This window comes from Lytechinus variegatus, chromosome 6 (genome assembly GCF_018143015.1).
Source record: "Lytechinus variegatus isolate NC3 chromosome 6, Lvar_3.0, whole genome shotgun sequence".
Lineage (NCBI taxonomy): Eukaryota > Metazoa > Echinodermata > Echinoidea > Temnopleuroida > Toxopneustidae > Lytechinus > Lytechinus variegatus.
This window is the reverse complement of record NC_054745.1, coordinates 23450611-23470529: the sequence shown is the minus strand read 5'-3', so window position 1 is coordinate 23470529 and position 19919 is coordinate 23450611. Positions and strand designations below refer to the sequence as shown.

Sequence of the window (19919 nt, the reverse complement as noted above, 5' to 3'; positions counted from 1 at the left end):
GTACATGTATAACCTTACACATTTATATATATATATATATAAAGTATGATCCAGCTAGGGATCATCCCCCCAGGTCTAAGGACCTGTCTACGCCACTGATTACCATCATCATTACACTTGTATGATAATATTTATCAATATAAATGAAATTAGTATCATTATTATATCTTTTTTACTAATATTATTTTTATTATTATTATTATTATAATTAGTAGTAGTAGTAGGAGGAGTAGGAGTAGTAGTAATAACATATTGATTGGAGTTGGATGAATCCGTTGAGTAGGTCCAATAAAACAGAAATTTTAGAGTACCAATAATAATAGTAATGATATGATTTAGTGTGATTGAGTTTTCGTACAACAGAAAGAGCAGTAATTGTCCCTCAAACCAAAATCTCTTCAAGTATTCTTTCGTGCGCATTGCTCCATTCAAAAGCATAAACTAAAATCCCCTTTGATTTATTATTCAATTCATATCAAGTAAACATTTATTCTCTTCCTATTGGCACTACACAGGTTACATCCACTTTCATATGAAATAAACAAATCAATAATAAAGTAATATAACGGTTACACTTCGTAATTCCGAAACACGTAAATTGCCTATACCTCGATGTTCGTTAATCCAAAAGCGTAAAAGGGTTCGTTAACCTGAACATTTGTTGCGTTATTCCGAAGGTTCGATGATCCTAAAACGAGATAAGGTTCGATGTTCCGAAGGTTCGTTTATCCGAATACGAAATAAGGTTCGTTGTTCCAAACGTTCAATAGTCCGAAAATGAAACAAGGTTAGTTAATCATTTCGTTTTCGGACTAACGAACCTTCGAAATTACGAACCTCATTTCGTTTTCGGATTAACGATCCTTCGGAATTACGAACCTCATTTCGTTTTCGGATTAACGAACCTTCGGATTTACGAATGTATGCGAATATAACAATGAATATAAATACAATATGTAATTTATGTACATGGAAGAAGGCGTAAACACCCCAAAAGCTGTAGGTTCTTGTGTCAGGAAACGCCTGTAACTAAACAAAAAATACCAAAAGAACGGGCTAAGAGAAGGGAAAGAAATGGAAGAGTTGAGAAGAAAATCGCTAGAGAGGCGAGCAAGTAGTAGTAATAATAATAATAATATAGGGTATTTATATTGCGCACATATCCACCTTGTAGTAGAAGAAGAAGCAATGGCATAAATTACTTCGCACAATACAAGATGTATATACTTGTCACTCTTCAATTTGTTGGCAAATTTAGATGTATATAAGTTGGGAGTTAACAGACCTATACTAAAGATTGTTAATATCTAGGAGTTTCAGAAGATTAAGAGAAGTAAACAATGACTCAGTGTATGAAAACGGCACATTGTTAGCTGCAGAGATAATACGCACTATTCTATTTTTGAGGGAACATGGTTTTCAAGATGACTTGGCAATGTGTTTGCCCAAATAAATTACACAAGGAATAGTACGGCAAGATTAAAGAGCAATATAATGTATTTAATTCATTTTTTAGAAGATAAAAACTTGCTTTTAGCGATTTTGTTTTCAATTTCGTTTATGATAAGTCCTTCTTAATCTACTTTTTACAATAAAACCAAAAAATAAAAATAAATGAAAAATGATTAAAAAAACATATCATATCAACTCTGGAAATAATGCTATCTTTCAGTTTAACCTGTACATGATGAAAGACAATATGCCCTGCGGAGTTTCGAAATATCATATAGTTACATTTTTCAAAATTAATTGTAAGTTTATTTGCGTTAAACCATTATAATTGTTTTTTGTATACTAATTTCGCAATATTGATCAAGATTTCCAGTTGAGTAAAGAATGATTGTATCCTCAGCATATATGATAAAAGAAAGGATCTTTGATAAAGGATAAACAAAAAATGAACAAAAATAAGAAGGGAGCCTAGTAATGACCCTTGGGCCACCCCACATTTATAGTCCGACTGAACATTATTACATACTGTGCATTGTTGACGATTGGAAAGGTGATAACAAACAAAAAAGGTCATGTGAAATTCCACGAACGACATAATTAATTAGCTTAGATGATAATATGGTATGATCAATAGTGTCAAAAGCCTTTGACAAATCTATAAATATTGCAATTGCAAAGGAGTCATGTTCAAAAGATTCAACTATTTTTTTTTTGTTAATTCAAGCAGAGCCCTTTTAGTAGAATAGTTGATACGGAAACCATGTTGTGATTAAAAAACATTTACGGTTTTCAATAAAATTATAGGCTCTTGCATAAATCCCTCTAATGTAATAAAAAAAAACGAAAGAACTGAGATGGGTCTATGATTACTGTCCTCCTTTTCTCCCCATTTTTAAACACCGGTGTAATTTTGGCTATTTTAAGTTGTTCTTGAAATACTTCAGTATTAAGTGATACGTTGCATATTTGACAAAATGGTGACTGATTGATTTGATAACTAATTTAATAATTTTAGAACATTCATCCAAACCAGGAACCTTGTTATTGTCAAAACGCATTACAAAATAACAAATATCATGTTGACTTACAGAAGACAAAAACAAAGACTTAGAGATTCGGTTCAGGTACGTATGTTCTAAAATCTATATTACATTTGGAGAAAGATTGGCTAACTTTGGGCCTATTTTAACGAAGAAATTGTTAAACGTATTTGCAATTTGGAGGGAGTCGGTAGAGACTTCACCATCACAGATTAAGGAACTGGTGGACCAGTAGATTTGTTAGTTTTATTCAATATTGATTTGATTACTTGCCACGTACGATTAACATTGTTTTTGTAGGAGTTATACTTGTGATATGCTCAAATATTTTACATATTTCTCTGATACTCACAAACAAAAAACCTGTTGAACAAATTGTATACATGTATATTTTTCATTTAACTACCACTATCTACCAATATCAATGCTTCTTATTGATTATTAAGTACATTATGTTATGCAGGGCCCGCTAGAAGAACAGCTTACAGCTGAGAGTGGCTACCCTGTGTAAATTAGTGTTATTATTATTATTTATTATTGATTAGGATCTTCCTCCTATTTAGATTATCGATGACCCTGTATTGCAAAGCCTTCATCATTCTGAATAAGGTCGGGTTTTATTTCATTTTGAAATTGATTGACTGATTTGAAGGATAATGCAAAGACCCTCATTTATTGCTTTATATACTTCCAATTACAAACATACAAATAAACTTCATTTGCACATTAAATATAAGAAATTTATGCGACATTAAGGTCATCTATATAAATACTTAATAAATGACAGAAAATGTGTCCCCAAAAGCCTGAAATTCTTGATAAAAAGAATAACACAAATACAAAAAAATATATAGAAAATGATTCACACTTGTCAAAGTCACATATTCACTGTTTCATAATTAGGGCCTTCATAAAAGCTAGACTGTATTTTTGCATACTATCATCGGCAATGCAGTTCTGGTTTTTCTCGCCGCGAACTTACCAAAATTATGTTAAGTCTTGCTTCAAGCCATTTAACTTATGTACCCGATGAAAGTACGTAGTTTTATTGTACTGTTTATTATACACTTTTATAATAAATGTCCCGGGAACTTAAATGAGATCTATAAGGGGATTGATTTCTGATGATTTTATTTTGATGAACAATGATTTCCCATGTGATTGAATGTGATTCTGAATTACTTATGTGTAACCTATAGAGCAGTCATAACGAAATACAGCATGGCGGAGAGCAGAAGGCCGATAGAGTATTTCACTACGGTGGAGCCGTTACAATTGGTGCCTCTGCAACAGTAAAAGTCGGTTACAATCCCAGCGTAGTCGTCGCGTAGACGCCCCTGCTGACAGACATAGTTGGACGAACAGCCCCTGTGCGTTCCTGTTAGAGTTTGCCCGTTGGTGAACACTGCTAACTGTATATATTAAAGAGAAGTGGGGTGGAACAGCAAAATGCACCAAATTGTAATTCCAGTGATTGACAGAAAACTAAGTCTAAAACAAATGATAACGGCATTCTCAAATTTAAATTGGCTCGTCTTATTGAAGGTCGTTCGAAATAATTGCACATTACTGGCTCTCCTTTCTTCAAGTATTTTTTAATCGGTAGGCATGTTGTAGTAGTTTTGTACTAATTCATATAACTTTCATGGACTCCTTATAGAAAAATATCTGGCGTTCGCTATTGTTAATGTAGATTTAACAAAGAATATTACCATAATTTAGAATTAGTTTAGCCCTTTGTTAGATGGACTTTTTTATGAGACGCGCTGTATATAATATAGACACACCCCTCACACACACGCATCTGTATATATATATATATATATATATTGAGAAGAGTTGTATATATTGTATTACACACACACACACACACCCACGCATATATATATATATATATATATATGTATGTATGTATATATATATGTATATTTACATAAATAGCCTCTTCGGCATATGGAAAAGAAATCATCACAAATAGTTTAGAAAATGCCGTAGAAATAAAATTGTAAAAGGAGCATAACCTCTTATAAATAAAAGGTAAATTCACACTCTTCGTCAGTGACAGTGATACATATTTATATATATATATATATATATATATATATGTGTGTGTGTGTGTGTGTAGTATTTGACAAATCATTGTGAGAATGCGACTTTAGGCTCTATTCGGTGAAACTTCCCTGTAAAAGTAAAACACAGGTTTACGGAATACTCACATAACAGCCTACAGAATCATCCCCGCACGTCTCTGTTCTGACACCATCACCGCTTGGATTGAAATCGAGACTACAATCATATGGGCCGGTGGATGTGCTTGGATTGTTATCTAAGCCTTTCCAGGGATCATAGTCGCAGCTGTAGCACGACAGAGCATTCGTTGCTCCTAGAAATTAAATGAAGAATAGGTTGGCATAACATGCACAAAGGTCTCAATTAATTAAACATAATTATCTACGTGTTTAATATAATTGTGTATCTAATACCTTTCAAATACGCATAAAATGACAAATCGTGGAACCCCTTTCAACATAATCTGTGACAGAAAATAATATCATTTGATTTATTTGCCTGAAAATGTAACTATACGATGTAATGTACGGAAGAAAATCGGGATGTTGTTTCCGGCCAATCAACCCTAGAAAGGCCGAGAGTAATAATATAGAAATACAAAATGTATGTTTCTAAAGAATGTGCAGTTTTTTTGTGATAAGGGCAAATATTGAAACACACTGGGGGTGTTTAAAAGTAAAGTGTGAGTCGACGAAAGGAAAATAAGGGCAACCAATCACATCTGATACCTCACATGTGTGATTTAAATGAAAGCTAAGAAATAATCGCCATTTTCGAGTTAATTACTGGGTACTATTCGCTTATTAAAATGTAGGAAAACACGAGTAATTTTGTGCAATGTTACGTTCGCTGTACGTTTGTTTTGGATATTTGCTAAATTCTTAAGAGCTGAAGGTGAAGACCTAAAATTGACTATTTCCACTTTGATGAACATAATGATTTAACAAACAAGAACTAAGAAATAATATGTAATATTCTTATTTGGCCTAATATGCAAGATATGACAATTACTCCATATTCGAAGAAAACATTGAATTCGCAATTTTCTTGACTTGTGTACATTTTTCTTAATAATTCTCGACACTGCCCACACAGATTTTCAGCTTAAAATGACAGAAGGGCTCTTCACGAAATGGAGAAATCCCCAACTCCAACAACAAGTGTACAATTATCAAATAATATTTTCTGTTTAATAAACCCACCCACACTGACTGATCACTTTCACTGCTTTTCAAATTTACCTTGTCCCACAAACCGTTGTATTTCGTAACTACATTCTTGTAATTACCTTGATATCCGAAATGTATATATATCTGGCTGTGACATTATAGGTTGATGATGAGGAGTGAAATTCGTAAACTGTTCCGTTTAATATAATGTTATGTTATTTTCATTATTTTCGTCATGAAGTAGATATCGAGTCGTTCTTTTGGAAACATGATAAAAAGGTATGATCGTTTGCAGTGTGTCAAAACACAAAGTTTCATTGATTTTAATTATTTGACATGCGATTAATAAAACTATTAAATATCATACCCGAAGTTCAGTACTAATTCACCTAGTACCCGATAAAGTCTTGAATATTTCATTCGATATACCCACCTTCCCTCATGTATATTCAATGATGTAAAACAAATGAGTATTGAACTATATACAGTTGAGGCCGAAACATGCGAAAATTTACATACACCCATGAAATTCAGTGAGATTCGTTCACTTGCCAAACATTGTTAAATTTGCTGTATCTTCAGAAATATAAATACTACCATGAAGAACTTGGTGTCAAATGAAAGAGCATATTGAGCTCTTCCACATTATTGGAATACCTTTGAGATCAAAGTATATTTCAGGTGGAATTTTCTTTGAAGAAAAAAGTAATATTAATGCCTTCGTATTCTATTGTTAATTTTTATATTTTCAAACATCGTTTCATGAAAATATATAAATGTCAAATCTATGATTTATATTACATTTTCTATCATGATATGTCACCACTGAATAAAAAGTGTAATCTGAAATGTTTGTTTTGAGAAGTAACAAGCACAAATATGAAATGTTTTTGTCAAGTTTTTATTTTTAATTCGTCTAAAATATGAAGATTTTGGGGGAAAAATTTTCACCGAAATATTTTTCAGCTCCTGGTGACAAAGCAATGTGATGAAGGGCATGACATACCCATTAATTTGATATCAAATTTGTAATGATAGCACAAATATTTTATATTTTGATATCAAATTTGTAATGATAGCACAAAATTAATATTTTATAAGAGATTCTATGACGTTTGACAAAATGTCAGCTTTTCTTTGAGTTTCCTGGGTGTGTGTAAACTTCTGGCCTCAACTGTATATACTGCAACATATGAATTGGCGATAAATTGCAATAAATTCTTACCGATCATAAAAGCGATGAGTAACGAAGAACATAGGACTTGGTTAATTGCCATGATTTTTTTCACTTCAGTTACAATGCAGCGAAAGTGTCCAGCAATACGACCGTCAGATATATAAAATGCATTAAAAGTAGGCCTATAACCCATTCAGTTCAAGTGCATCGCATAATACAGTGCAGGTGGCAATGCGCAATGGTTGTAACGGTAGTTATGGTGATGAAAGCAGTTTCAGTTTATACCAAAGACCTTATAATATATTACTAGACCGAAAGCTGCGCGCGCGTTCAGCACAAAACAAATGAGATTAGACTCCGCCTACCGCGATCATTTGAAGACAAAAATAAGCCCCCATTGACATTCATGAGCGTAAATATTTTCATATTCCGGCCTTGTCATTGGCTAAGAGCGTCATTAATACGCGATTTCCCCGATTCTTTGTCATCGATACTAGTGGTATCGTGTTAGAGAAGTAATTATTCATTTAACCTCATTACGTCATCTAATTTATTCATTCTGAAACTTTTCTTTCCACACAAAAATGGACCTACGGCTACGAACACTCCGGTGAGTACGTATAAATTGATATAACCACATGAATTCAGTGGACTATTCACAAATTTCACACTGTATTTTGTGATCTTAGGTTATTTCTCTACCAAATTAGAGAGTTTACTATCATTCTTCTGTTAAAGGAAAGCAGAATTTGGTCTTTGAAATTGAAGTTAGATTGTCATCGTCGGCAGTGCAGCCTGTATGTTGCTTGCAGTGTTGCGGTTATGCCGCTGTGTTAACCACATGTATTTTGTACGGGCTCCTAGCCGATTGGGCATCGAGAGAATTTCGGGCCGGTTTGGTTCACCTCCAATTGACAAGGACCAACCCACGATTGATTAAAGCAAGAAGAAATGAAGCTTCTTTTTGTACACTGTAACGTTAGATCTAGGGGGAGATCTGCATCTATCTTCAGGACAGTAGATCGAAACCCAGTCAGGAATAAACTGTGAAGTGGAGTGTGGATGAAGATATATTGCCTGTCATTGTGTCAATCCTCACTTTCAGTTTCAGATATCAAATTTATTTTGCATAACTTCAGGCTTCTTCATTTAGCCCCCACCCATTTTAACTTATTGTTATTTATAAATAGGGTCTATAGTTAGACTCCTAGACCAAAAGCTTCAGTCTCTCTATTTTGGTTGTTCCGCTGAACTGTGTTGGCTCACTCACGAATAGTAAAAAAATGTCAGAAATTGTTGAATAAATCCCCAGAAACGATGGTTATTCCTGTATACGAAATAATATGCTGCTCTGCATGTTTGTCTTATTATCAATAGGCTAGATCTAGGACCTAGATCTAGATAGGCCTAACGTTAGATCTAATTTCTAACTTGGTTAACAGAGGATCTAGGCCTAGTGTTACTGTTGCTTCTTATTAATATTATTTTAGACTTAGATCTAGGCCTACGGTACTTCACTTTTATTCATCGATGCTTTCTAATTCTAGGCCAACCTAATTCAAATCGAGTCATCTAAATTATACTTTCCCAACCCGCGACACTTACCCCTGGCCCAGGGCTTATGATCTAGGTCTGTAATTTAGGCCTAGATCTAGGTCTGGGCCTAAACGACTCCATTTACATGTACGAGTATGCCTGTCAGTGTCAGTGGACCAAGGACTAGATCTAATCTTGGTCAATAATGGCAATGAAGTTTAAACTTTTAGCCAGGAATAAAAGACATCAAATCCATATAGGCCTAGATCTCAGTTTAGAACCAAAGCTTTACTTTCTAGGTCTAGATAGATCGAGAGTCCATCGTTACTATCTAGATCTAGACCTACGAGTAATTTAGATACGCGAATGCTGTTGCACAGCTCTGAGTCTTGGACTAGATCTATACTTTCTTACAAATAGATCTAGACCTAGTGCATGAGATGAAATTATGTTAAAGTCAAATGAAATAAGATTCGGAAATAAAAAGATGCAGATGTTTTTTTTGGGGGGGAGGGCAGACATTTGAAAAAAATTAGAGAAACCTAAAATTCAGAAAGCGAGGGCCAGAAGTAACCAATATTACCTATGGCCGTTTTGTGCATTTTCTAAAATAAAATTGAAGGATGTCATGCAATTCTTTTTTGATGAAGGTTTTCACATTTCATCTCTTACCCAAATCCCTCCCCTATACATACGGCCATGAAAAATATCACTTCTTATTATTGTACTCTCTTTTCTTTCACAAACAGGTTGAGTTTGAAGAAAAAGAAAAACAGGTTGAGTTTGAAGAAAAAGAAAAACAGGTTGAGTTTGAAGGACAAGAAAAACAGTATAGAGGTCTACCTATATGGTTCAAGATGATGATCATAAGTGCATGCATCATTTTGCAGATTCTCATCCAGGTATAAAAGTTAAACTAACCCATTCAAAATTACAGATACATTACATGCATTGAATGTTAACCATGTTTACATTAAATAAAAATAACCTGAGCCACAAAGAGGTAGGATCTGTACGGAACATACACTTCTTAAATATACAGGCTCTCGAGTCTAAAGTAGAACCAATGTCAAAAGTTATGTACTTTGGGCAAATTTATAAAATTAGGACATGTCCTTGATCTACTAGTAATTAAATTGCCTTTTTATTTCCTATTTGTTTATAAACAAAGCAATATTTATTTTTCATGAGTTATATTTTATAAAATTCATTTTATTCATTCTTTAGTGTGATATTCATATTTCATATTTGTAGATTTACGATTTTTTTTTTGTTTTAAATTTTGTCTAATAGGATGATGCAATTTGACAATATCCATGGAGGTGATTAATGATGATAAATAATTGGTGAAGTAGGCCTAATAAAGCAGTGCCTGGACCACAGAGAAATACAAACTACAGCAGTTATATGAGTGAGTGAGTTAGTTAGTGATTATTTTTGATAATGGAGGTTGTTCACATTTTTTGGCAACAAATAGACCTGCCTTTGAAAAACCCATTTCAATTTTGTTTCTAGATTATAGTTAGTGTCGTTTTTAATTACAGATCAAAATATTCTGTGCAACAAAACATATCAACTTTAATTCTGACTATTCATATAATTTACATATGTTAATTTATATATTCATATTTACAAGAAATCTCTGTCATTTTTTCGAAGAGTACATGTAGTTAGAATGGAGAGTGGTATGTAAACTGCAGAGAACATGTTTAAGTGATATGCTTTATAGAAGTACAACTTTATAATTAGAAGTAAGATTTCCTATGGTATGTGTTGAAGAAACATATATACCTATGCATAGTCTCACTTTTCTTAAAACATTTGTTTTATAAATCATGACAATTTAATTGATTTTCTTTCTCTATTTTTTTCAATCTGCAGGACTGGTGTAACAGATGTTTTCATTCAAGAAATCCAACTATTCAACATTGAAGACTTAGGAACCACGTGATGAAGATGGAAAAGGTTTTTTTTTCCAAGTCCAATTAAAAAAAAAATTATTATCACAACCCAAATTTATGACGTATGAAATTTCTTATTGATTTTCATTAAAATTGGTTGCAAAAAGAGAAGCTATAAACATACAAATAGGAGCAGGGGATTGAAGTTGCTTGAAAGTGGGGGGGGGGGCACAGGGAAAATGCTGTTTTATGTGAAATTTTTAAAAAGTTGCGAGCAAGCAAAATTTTGACATTTTAAAAACAAATATCCAATTTTGTGATAGATTTCGACAAAATATTCAAAATGATATACTTCACCCTTTGCTTTCCTTTTTCTTTTTTTCCCCTTGGTCGTGATTTTTTTAGGGGGGTCCACCTGAATTTATCCACCTAAATCTTAGAAGGGACCACAAAAATTTCCAGCAAAAAAAAGGTTGTCAACCACAATTTTAGGGGGGGGCACAACAATTTTAAGGGGGGGTCTACCTGAATTTAGGGGGGACACAGGAAAAAAAATTGACGAGCAAAAAAAAAAAAGATTCTCAACAAAAAATTTAGGAGGGGGGACTGTCCCCCACCTCAGGGGGACAGGTCCCCCAATCCCACCGCTTCCATCGCCTGTGGGCAAGAGTCCTTCAAGGCCCCCCCCCCTCCATCTGTACGAACCTGCTTATATACCCCACTCACATGAATTATTAAACTTAATGCACACAGGATTTCCTTCAGAAGTATATTATAGAAATGAAAATATTGTTTTCTTGTTTCAAAGGGCACTCGTCATTGTGACCATAAAACAGATCCTTCTCAAGTGAAAGGGGCACAGAACAAATTCTTTAGAAGCGCTCTTCTTGGGTAAAAGGGGGCAGTGATTCAAGAAAGGGCACTTTCAAGAAGGCGAGGGGGCACTTTGTATTACATGAAACGGGCTCTCAGATGGAAGGGCACAGAACACGTGGGGGGCATTTTTGGGTGAAAATTGCATATAAGAGCACTAATTGGTATTACCTAAAACAGGTTCTCATCAGGTGAAAGGGACACAGTACACGTTCGTGAGGGGGCATTTTCTTGCATAAAAAGGCACTTTTCAGTGCTTCAAAAAGTAGGGGGAATTGTGCCCCCCCCCCCAGCATACAAAAACATTTATTTTGGTTCAAACTATTAACATACGCTTAAGAAAAAGGTAAAGCTTAATCCTCTGATAATGTGATTTTTTTCTGGATAATTAATAAAATTCACCACTAACCAGAAAATTCCTTCATGTCTTTCATTTGTGTTCATATAGTATTTGTACCGAGCTAAAATGAAAGGGATTTGGAATTGGCAAAATTCAAAGTGAGACGGAGATCGAGAGAGGGAAAGAGTGATGAGAAGTGGGTTGAAAAGAGATGAGAAAGAAATGGAGGGGCACATAATTATGAAGAGATAATTTAGAGGGGGTGGTGAGAGCTGGTGTTGGAAGTAGGAACAAAAGGCATGAAAGGGGTGGAAGAGAAATAAGACGAGATTTTTGGAAACCAGGAGACAGATAACAAGTGGGAAAATAAGGAAATATATGAAAAGTTAAGTTGCAAAAGGGGCTAGGGCCACTCCAAGAAAATCATTTTTTTTAATTCTCCCATATTGCAATATTCTTATGCGAAAATGAATTTTCATGATACCCTACCATTAGAAATTCAAAATTGGGTATAAAAGAAATCTACTTATCTTCATATTTTTTAAAGATATTATTTTCCAGAAAACTGAATGGACCTAACCCCTTTTGAAAAAAGTGAATTTTCTTTTTTTAGTTCACTTTTTTATGGGAATTTCCACTTTTCTATTAGAGCTACTAAAAATCAATTAAGACATAAAAATCAAATTTGATTAAAAATGGACCTAACCTCTTTTAAAAGTGAGCTCTTCATATGTAGGAGAAAGGCGGCACAAAAGAACATGGATTGAGTGGGAAAATGATTGAATGGAAAAAAAAAACAGAGTAAGAAATGCTGGAGAATAAAGGGGACAGAATAAACTGGGGCCCGTTTCATCATGAGTTACAAGTATGGTAACTACGAATACCAATCATAATCAAGGTTCCCACGGTCATCACAATAATAGCGATGTTTAAATCACGGGGATCCATGAAGATTTTTTTTTTTAACTTCTCCAAATTAAATTTGTAACAAGAAATGACTCTTTTAGTGGTGAAAGTTATTTTTTTTAGTATTCATACTCAACCAGTGAAAATGAATACCATCATTGTAATAACCATGATTTGCCCCCACCCCACCTCCACCTTTTTACCTAATCGCGACTTGATCTACTCTTTTCATCTTCCCTTTTAGAATTAGCATAGGCCTATAAGACGCAATACAAACATTGTTTTGTTTTTAAGTGATATCGCTTGTGATATCGATACTTTATAAAGCGCAACGTATCGTCTCAGATTTGCGCTTGATTCGCTGAATCCTTCGCGTCACGAGCGCGTAACAAAATGAATACATTAATAAATTTGCCAAGTTGACCTTTGTCATTGCGCTGGTGTGCGTATTGTCTAATACACGTACAAAAACCACAGTGGACGAGGGAGCATCGTACGAAATTAATATTAATGGGGGCTTATTTTAGCTTCTAATGGATTAAACAAAATGGCGGTAGCTTCGGGGGCCTGGTTTATACACAATGATCGTGTCACACGTATCGTAACTGATTTCTGTATGGCTGAAGCTTTGCTTTTTTTAAATACCACAATAGCTGTTACAATGAGGCGTCTGCATCGCGTGTGTGACTGTATCACCCGAAATGGAACACATCCACAAACGTTACACACGCACAACGAAACACTCCCACACACACAGACACAATCGCGCACTGGTCGTGCAGTGTGTGATGAGTGACAGTGTGAGAGTATGAGAGTGAGCGTGTGAGAGAGAGATATGAAGAACAGAGAGGGAGAGAGAGAGGAGAAGAGATGGAGGGAGGGGAGGCAGAGAGGGAGAGAAAGGAGAAAGAGAGAGAACAATGGGAACACAAAAAAATATACAGGTAAGGTTTATTTTGCTGCATTATATATAAATATACCAGCACATAATGTAAGGAGTAATGGCTACCGAATTCTGTCTTTAATATATATGAAAAAAAGGACATGATTATTTTCTTGACAAAAACGTACAAATGACCATATGATTGTGATTTTTTGCATAGCCGTTCCGCGGCCCCTGACAATATCATTATAGATGAAGATTTACGTAAACAATGCAGTGAATTCAAACTTTGCGTGTGTCCATATTTCAGGGACGGTCATTATCTAAAAAACTAGCCAATACCCTAAATATCTGACATCATCAACGTGAAAAGCGACCTAAAATTACCCCATGGCGTAAGTTTCTTCAGGATGAGTTCAGTATTCGTGAAAATATTGACAAAAGATTCACAAATTTGTCACCGTTCCGAAGAAATATGATTTTAACAAGCATCATGATATCATCATTTTGCAAGCAGATGTCTTCAAAAATATGAATTCAATGTGGTACTGACTGATTCTATAGCATTTTTTCGTCAATCTGATATAAATATCTCACTCTTTGAGCTTGAATTTTTGTTTAAATATTTTCTAAGACTTTGGTCCGCGAAGTTAATTCACACTTTTTCTGAACGGTTTTTCAGCACAGTGCGCATTCGTTGATCGGAATAGAATTTTGAGATCGCTATACCAGAGATGTGTCAAGTTATATAAACTTGAATTAAATAATTGTTATTTTAATTGTGATTATCATGATTATTATCATTATTGTTATTATTATTAGTGTTGCTGTTGTTCTTCTTCTTATTATTAATATTAATAATATCATTATTATGATTAACATGATGATGTAAGTGTAAGTGATAGTTTATATATCTATGTGTAACGACCATCGTTATTTTTTTTATTGTATTGATTTTATACTTGAGTTCTTTATTCTTTTATTCATTCCTCCCCGCCCTAGCGCACGTCGTGTGAGTCCTTTCTGATACCACCATTTGAAATATCACTTTGTTTTTGTTAGTTTCCTTATCATAGTTATTATGTAAAATAAGAGAAGAAAATTTCAAAGAAATTATAATTGAGATAAAAAAGAGTGTATACAAGGAATAAAGTATGGACGACAGAAGGACGCGAGTCCCCAAAATGGATTCTTTTCAGGTCTATTCCCCCCCCCCCCCAAAAAAAGCTCGCACATTAGTCTCAAACTGACTCATATTCAGGAGGCTCTTTTATCAAACCTTTAATCTGCTCGAGCTTCATGCTTGCATTATTGTTATAGTCTTTATAAATACCAAGTCCTGTAAAAATACATTTAACATTATACTTTAAACTTTGGTGTTAAGACTACCACTCCCCACTGGCGTGCAGACGTGTGGTTTGGAGGCCATGGACCCCCAACAAGTTTTACGACCAATAGAGGAGAAAAGAAAAAAAAGAAGAAATATGATATGTATTCTTAAATGTCATTTAAAAATCTTTAACAAAATATCAGATTTTGCAGTCCAATTTTTGCTCGCTCTCTTTGCTCGCAATGTTTTCAATGATTTTTTTTTCTTCCATACGACTTTCGTTAATCTTCGTTATTCTTCGGATCTTTAAGACGAAGGTTGTCCCTGGCCATTATTTGGCAATATTGATTAAGGAGGATAGGGCTACTGTGTTCAATAATCACCATCAGAAAGGGGTTTAAGAAATGGTCAATAGCATCTCCAATAATAATCAATAAGATTTCCCGCAACGCATATAAACAGGGGCTTTGCACGTCGTATTATACTATGCCCTTTATGCGGGCTGTTAGAAATACTATCCAACATCCAGCGTTCTTAAACCAAAGTCGTTTAATTGGATTGTTTCCCTAAAGTTCATCTTGAATAAGTGTTAACTGGACATCATTTTAAACATACGGAGCTAAAATCATTCATCACACCGATAGGATTTTGCCTGGAATATATAATGCTGTTCTCCATGTACTATTGTGGACATAACAAGTAAAGGTGTTAGTTTGTGAATGTTTTTTATGTAATGGAAATATTGCGACCTCGCGAATGTGGACACAGCATTGTGAAGACATTCTGAGAATCATTTTATTCCAAGAGTGCATTTACCATTCGATGGTAGGGTATTCCGTTAACTATTTGGCACGACTGATTGATGATTTCTATAACATAACCCAACATGGCTATTTTCAGCTATATTGTCTTTTATGGATTATTCATTTTTATACAAGCAAGTAAGTATGCTAATCATTTTATTCGTTATTACATAACATCGGAAAAACACTTAAAGCATGTGGATCAGAGATGATATTGAACTCCTAAGAATAAATGTAGACAAAAACAAAATAACAACAGTAGATAGACAAACAAAAAATAGACAAATTTGTATAATGAAGTATTACAAAAACATCATCAGTCATTTTCTTACAGTTTTGAGCTGAATTCAGTCAAAATATTTCCAGTTATTGTTATCCGAAAAGTCTGGAAATAGAGGCATGATTTCATTTTAGAGTCTGCTACATTTTATTTATAATCATCCTGTGAGTACTACATTTCTGTGTTTCGATTGAGATTTTAAATTTAGAAAAAACGCAGTACTTTTTTTTTATCAAAGCCGATTTCATAAATAATAATGACTTACATGTAAGACCAATTTCCCTATTTTAGGGCAAAGATGAAGTTAAGATTTTGCTTTTTATTTTCATTCATGAATTGATCCCAAGTTGTTATTAACATTTTTTTTAATTTACTAAGTTAAAATGGACTTTACCCCCCCCCCCGAAAATAGCAAAAACCTTTATTCTATTTTAGTGTATTTATGTCATTTACTTTTTTCTTATGGTTTTCGAATATTCCTGTGATATCTTAGCGATCTCCTGAAGAACTTAACTTAAGTGGAGGTCTAAAAAGTTACTTAAAATTGAACTGCTGAGAGCCCCCCCCCCCAACCGAAATGCAGTTTATCCTAATTCATAGTTAATGTGAGTAATTTTCAAAACATGTCTTCGTGATCCGTTTATTTCAATTGTTATATTGCATGCAAAATGCAATAATTTGTGTATATGAAATATTTATGTAATATATATTGATAATTTATGAAAATTTTAAGTGTATATGTACTGCTACATTCATTATGATGTATTGAATTCTAAATAATATAATATAAATAATATAAAATAACATAAAATATCTTAACAATATCCAGATAAGCCGTATTCCTATTTATTTGAATAACATTAAACACATACATGTATGTATTTTTTGTCGTTCGCTTTTTAGCTATTATATTGAATGCAAATAATAGTCACTCATTTATGCAAAATATTTCCCTTTCTGAAAAAAGAGAATGCATGATAGTGTACGGATGAAAGTATCAAGTATTACACCATTATTGTTATGATGTATTAAATTCTCAATAGAGGCAAGAAAGCTTTGAGTAAAAATAATAGTGAATCAAAATGTTTGCTATTTATTTAGATCGTTTTCGTTATTCATTCTGTAAATCGTACTTATACCTTGTTCACATTTACTCTACGGCGGCCGTACGAAGAGTAAAACACAGCTGTTTGAACATTTTTTGTCAATTTATCATTTAACTACATATAGGTGGTTTGAATTAAATTGAATAAAACGGCTGTTTTCGACTCACTGTACGGCCGTAGAAAAAATGTGACTAAGGTATTACCGATTATTTTCTCCTTTCTTCTCTTTTAGATGTGTCTGAAGGTGTTGAGTGCTACCAATGTTCACATGTAAACGGCACAGGATCACCAGACTGCATCGAGCCATTCCCAAACCCGGTCCCTCTCACTAATATAACCGTGGTTGAATGTGAAAAGTATTGCATTGTAAGTATATGAAGCGATCGTTGGCAAAAGGGGTTAGGTCAACTTAAGACCATTCCAAGAAAATAGGTGTTTTTTATTCTCCCATATTGCAATATTCTTACGCAAAACTAAATTGTCATGATACCATAGCATATGAACATAAAACTGGGTGTAAACAAAATCTGACTGTCTTAATATTTCCCCCAAAAAATCCAACGTTACCTTTGTGGATCTAGCCTCTCTTGCAAACAAACTAAAATGAATCTAACCTTTTGAGCAAGAAAAAAAAAATCTTTGCCATTTTCTTCACCTTTTTAATGGGAACTATTATTTAGTATCATCTTATAGAGTTACCAAATATCTATACAGTGAGACCCCCCAAAAAATAATTTTGATGAAAAGGTGATTTAAACTCTTTTACAATTGAGCTCTTCACATGTTGTCAGATACAACGTTTTGAACTTATTGTTATGTCAATAAAGACTATAATTCACGAGGCCCTATTTTTTATCATGAAAAACTGGCAAATTTGGTATTGTGGTTTATTGTGAAGTGGCGGATCCAAGCTCGGGCATATCAGATCGGTGCCCCCCCCCCTTGACAGCCATAGCAATGTTTCATTAATGTGACTGCATTCTTTCTCTCACACTTTTCTCTTCTTTCTTTCTTTTTGTTTCGCTTGCCTTTTTTCTGAACAAAAATGTTACTTTTTAGAATATACAGAACCAATCCTTGCTTCTATGTATTGTTATTTTCGAAGCTCTAAAGAAAGAGAAGATCATGAAAAATAATGTTATATTCGCAATATAATAACGTGTCAAAATCTCTCACATAATTGTCTTCATTATGAAAAAAAAATAAAAAATATCGCTCGCTCACGATTTTAGTTTAAAAAGAAATATTGCTCCGTAAACTACATTGAGCAACCTAAGAATTGAGTGGCTTATTAGCGCCACTTATTATCAATACCACTCAAACAACCAGTTAATGATACTATTTCTCTCTTGTGTTATCACCTAATAGAAATCCGTCACCATGGAAACAGTTTCGAATCCGACGGGCGGAACTGCGAAAGAGTTCTACGCCTCATCCAGGACGTGTGGATCGCAGTGCATAGAAGCGTGCTACAGGGCTGCACCGGGCCGGGCCAGAGAGACCTGCACGTACTGCTGCGAGGGAGAACTCTGTAATACTGCCAACACTGTTTCTCAAAGCCTGGCATTGTTACCGATCCTGCTGACATTTGTATTGAAGCTTTTTTAGAAAGTCCCATTCTATGTTATACCGAGGTTTAGCGAGGTTTTTTTTCCTGACTGCCAAGAAAGTACGAATGCCTGTGAGCAAGCAACCAGAGAACCGACGACTTAAAGTCCTTTCCGAGGGACCTGGTAATGAGGATAAATGCCTCACCAAAGGGCACTAGCGCACCACTTAGGAATCGAACCCGGGCCAACGGAACCGAATCCCCGCTCTACCGACTGAGCTATCGTGCCTCATGGCGTCCTAATTTTTTTTATTTGAAATTACCCTAACACTATGGAAGCTTAAAAGTGTTATCCTGGGGAGCGTTTCATGAAAGGACTTGTTGGATGTTTTATCCGACAAGTCCTGTTTTATCCGACAGTTACTATAGTAACAGTGCTTCTCAACCAATCAGAATCCAGGAAAGTTGTCAGATCTGACAACTTGTCGGACGAAAATATTGATGAAACGCCCCCCCCCCCCGATGACAGATGATGGGATAATTTTCTTCGAAAGTCGATAATGTTATTAACGAAATGTCAGAGGGCAAGATCTAGGATCTCGCCATGTCTACATCATTAAGCATACCATCCATTGTATTGTCATCAGTTTGACATCCTTTAGCAGAGATGGTCGGATGATACGACCTCTCTCGCAGAGAGGATTACATGATAATGTTTACTCTCTTTAGAAGAAATAAGAAGATGACAAGATGCTTCCTCACTGGTGGTGCCGATTTCGCACAAACTATAAGTAGGACACTAATTAGATTTCTGTGATCTTTCTATCAAAACATCTCTTCAAAGAATGTAGACATGACAAGATCCATGGGCCGTTAAAAGCTGTTCGTAAATAACTTAAAGGTCAATTCCACCTCAGAAAAATGTCGATTTGAATTAACAGAGAAAAATCAGAAAAGCACAATGCTGAAAATTTCATCAAAATCGGATGTAAAATAAGAAAGTTATGACATGTCAAAGTTTCGCTTATTTTTAACAAAATAGTTTTATGAACGAGCCAGTTGCATCTAAATGAGAGAGTCGGTGTATCACTCACTCGCTATTTCTTTTGTTTTTTTATTGTTTGAATTGTACAATATTTCAATTTTTACGAATCTGACGATTAGGACCTCCTTGCCTGAAGCACAAAATGTTGAAATAACGGAATTCCACGTGTTCAGGGAGGAATGGAATTTTATTTCACATGACAATGACGAGAAAATAAAAATATTTCATATAATAAAATACAAAAGAAATAGTGAGTGATGTCATCAGTTCCTCATTTGCATACCGACCGAGATGTGCATATAACTGTTTTGTGAAATGAAGCGAAACTTTAAAATGCCATAACTTTCTTATTTTACATCCGATTTTGATGACATTTTCGTTATGCTTGTTGAATTTTTCTCTTTTTATTCAGATCAAGTTTTTGTTGGGGTGGACTTGTCCTTTAAGAGCGACTCATGA

General features: G+C 34.4%; 2 protein-coding genes across 2 annotated transcripts; one reads left to right on the top strand and one right to left on the bottom strand.

Annotated features, from left to right (window-relative positions):
* Positions 1-1640: 1640 nt before the first annotated feature.
* Positions 1641-7079, bottom strand: LOC121416566. Its single transcript, XM_041610060.1, has 3 exons — positions 6957-7079; positions 4709-4875; positions 1641-3904 (listed from the first exon to the last, which is right to left on the bottom strand). Exons 1-3 carry the CDS (start codon positions 7006-7008, stop codon positions 3686-3688), a joined length of 438 nt encoding a protein of 145 aa, XP_041465994.1. The 5' UTR covers positions 7009-7079; the 3' UTR covers positions 1641-3685.
* An 8058-nt stretch (positions 7080-15137) lies between these two features.
* LOC121416565 (U-scoloptoxin(05)-Cw1a-like) lies at positions 15138-18664 on the top strand. The gene is made up of 3 exons (XM_041610059.1): positions 15138-15618; positions 17099-17232; positions 18235-18664. The coding sequence occupies exons 1-3, from the start codon at positions 15564-15566 to the stop codon at positions 18472-18474; spliced, it is 429 nt and encodes a 142-aa protein (XP_041465993.1). The 5' UTR covers positions 15138-15563; the 3' UTR covers positions 18475-18664.
* The last annotated feature ends 1255 nt before the right edge of the window (positions 18665-19919 follow it).

Excerpts from the sequence above, each read along its gene's own strand:
- LOC121416566 (XM_041610060.1), bottom strand. The coding sequence starts at position 7,008 with ATGGCAATTAACCAAGTCCTATGTTCTTCGTTACTCATCGCTTTTATG. Across the intron at positions 4,876-6,956 it reads ACTCATCGCTTTTATGATCG|GAGCAACGAATGCTCTGTCG; the intron begins GTAAGAATTTAT and ends TTTAATTTCTAG. Across the intron at positions 3,905-4,708 it reads ATGATTCTGTAGGCTGTTAT|TTAGCAGTGTTCACCAACGG; the intron begins GTGAGTATTCCG and ends TAATATATACAG.
- LOC121416565 (XM_041610059.1), top strand. The coding sequence starts at position 15,564 with ATGGCTATTTTCAGCTATATTGTCTTTTATGGATTATTCATTTTTATA. Across the intron at positions 15,619-17,098 it reads ATTCATTTTTATACAAGCAA|ATGTGTCTGAAGGTGTTGAG; the intron begins GTAAGTATGCTA and ends CTTCTCTTTTAG. Across the intron at positions 17,233-18,234 it reads AATGTGAAAAGTATTGCATT|AAATCCGTCACCATGGAAAC; the intron begins GTAAGTATATGA and ends ATCACCTAATAG.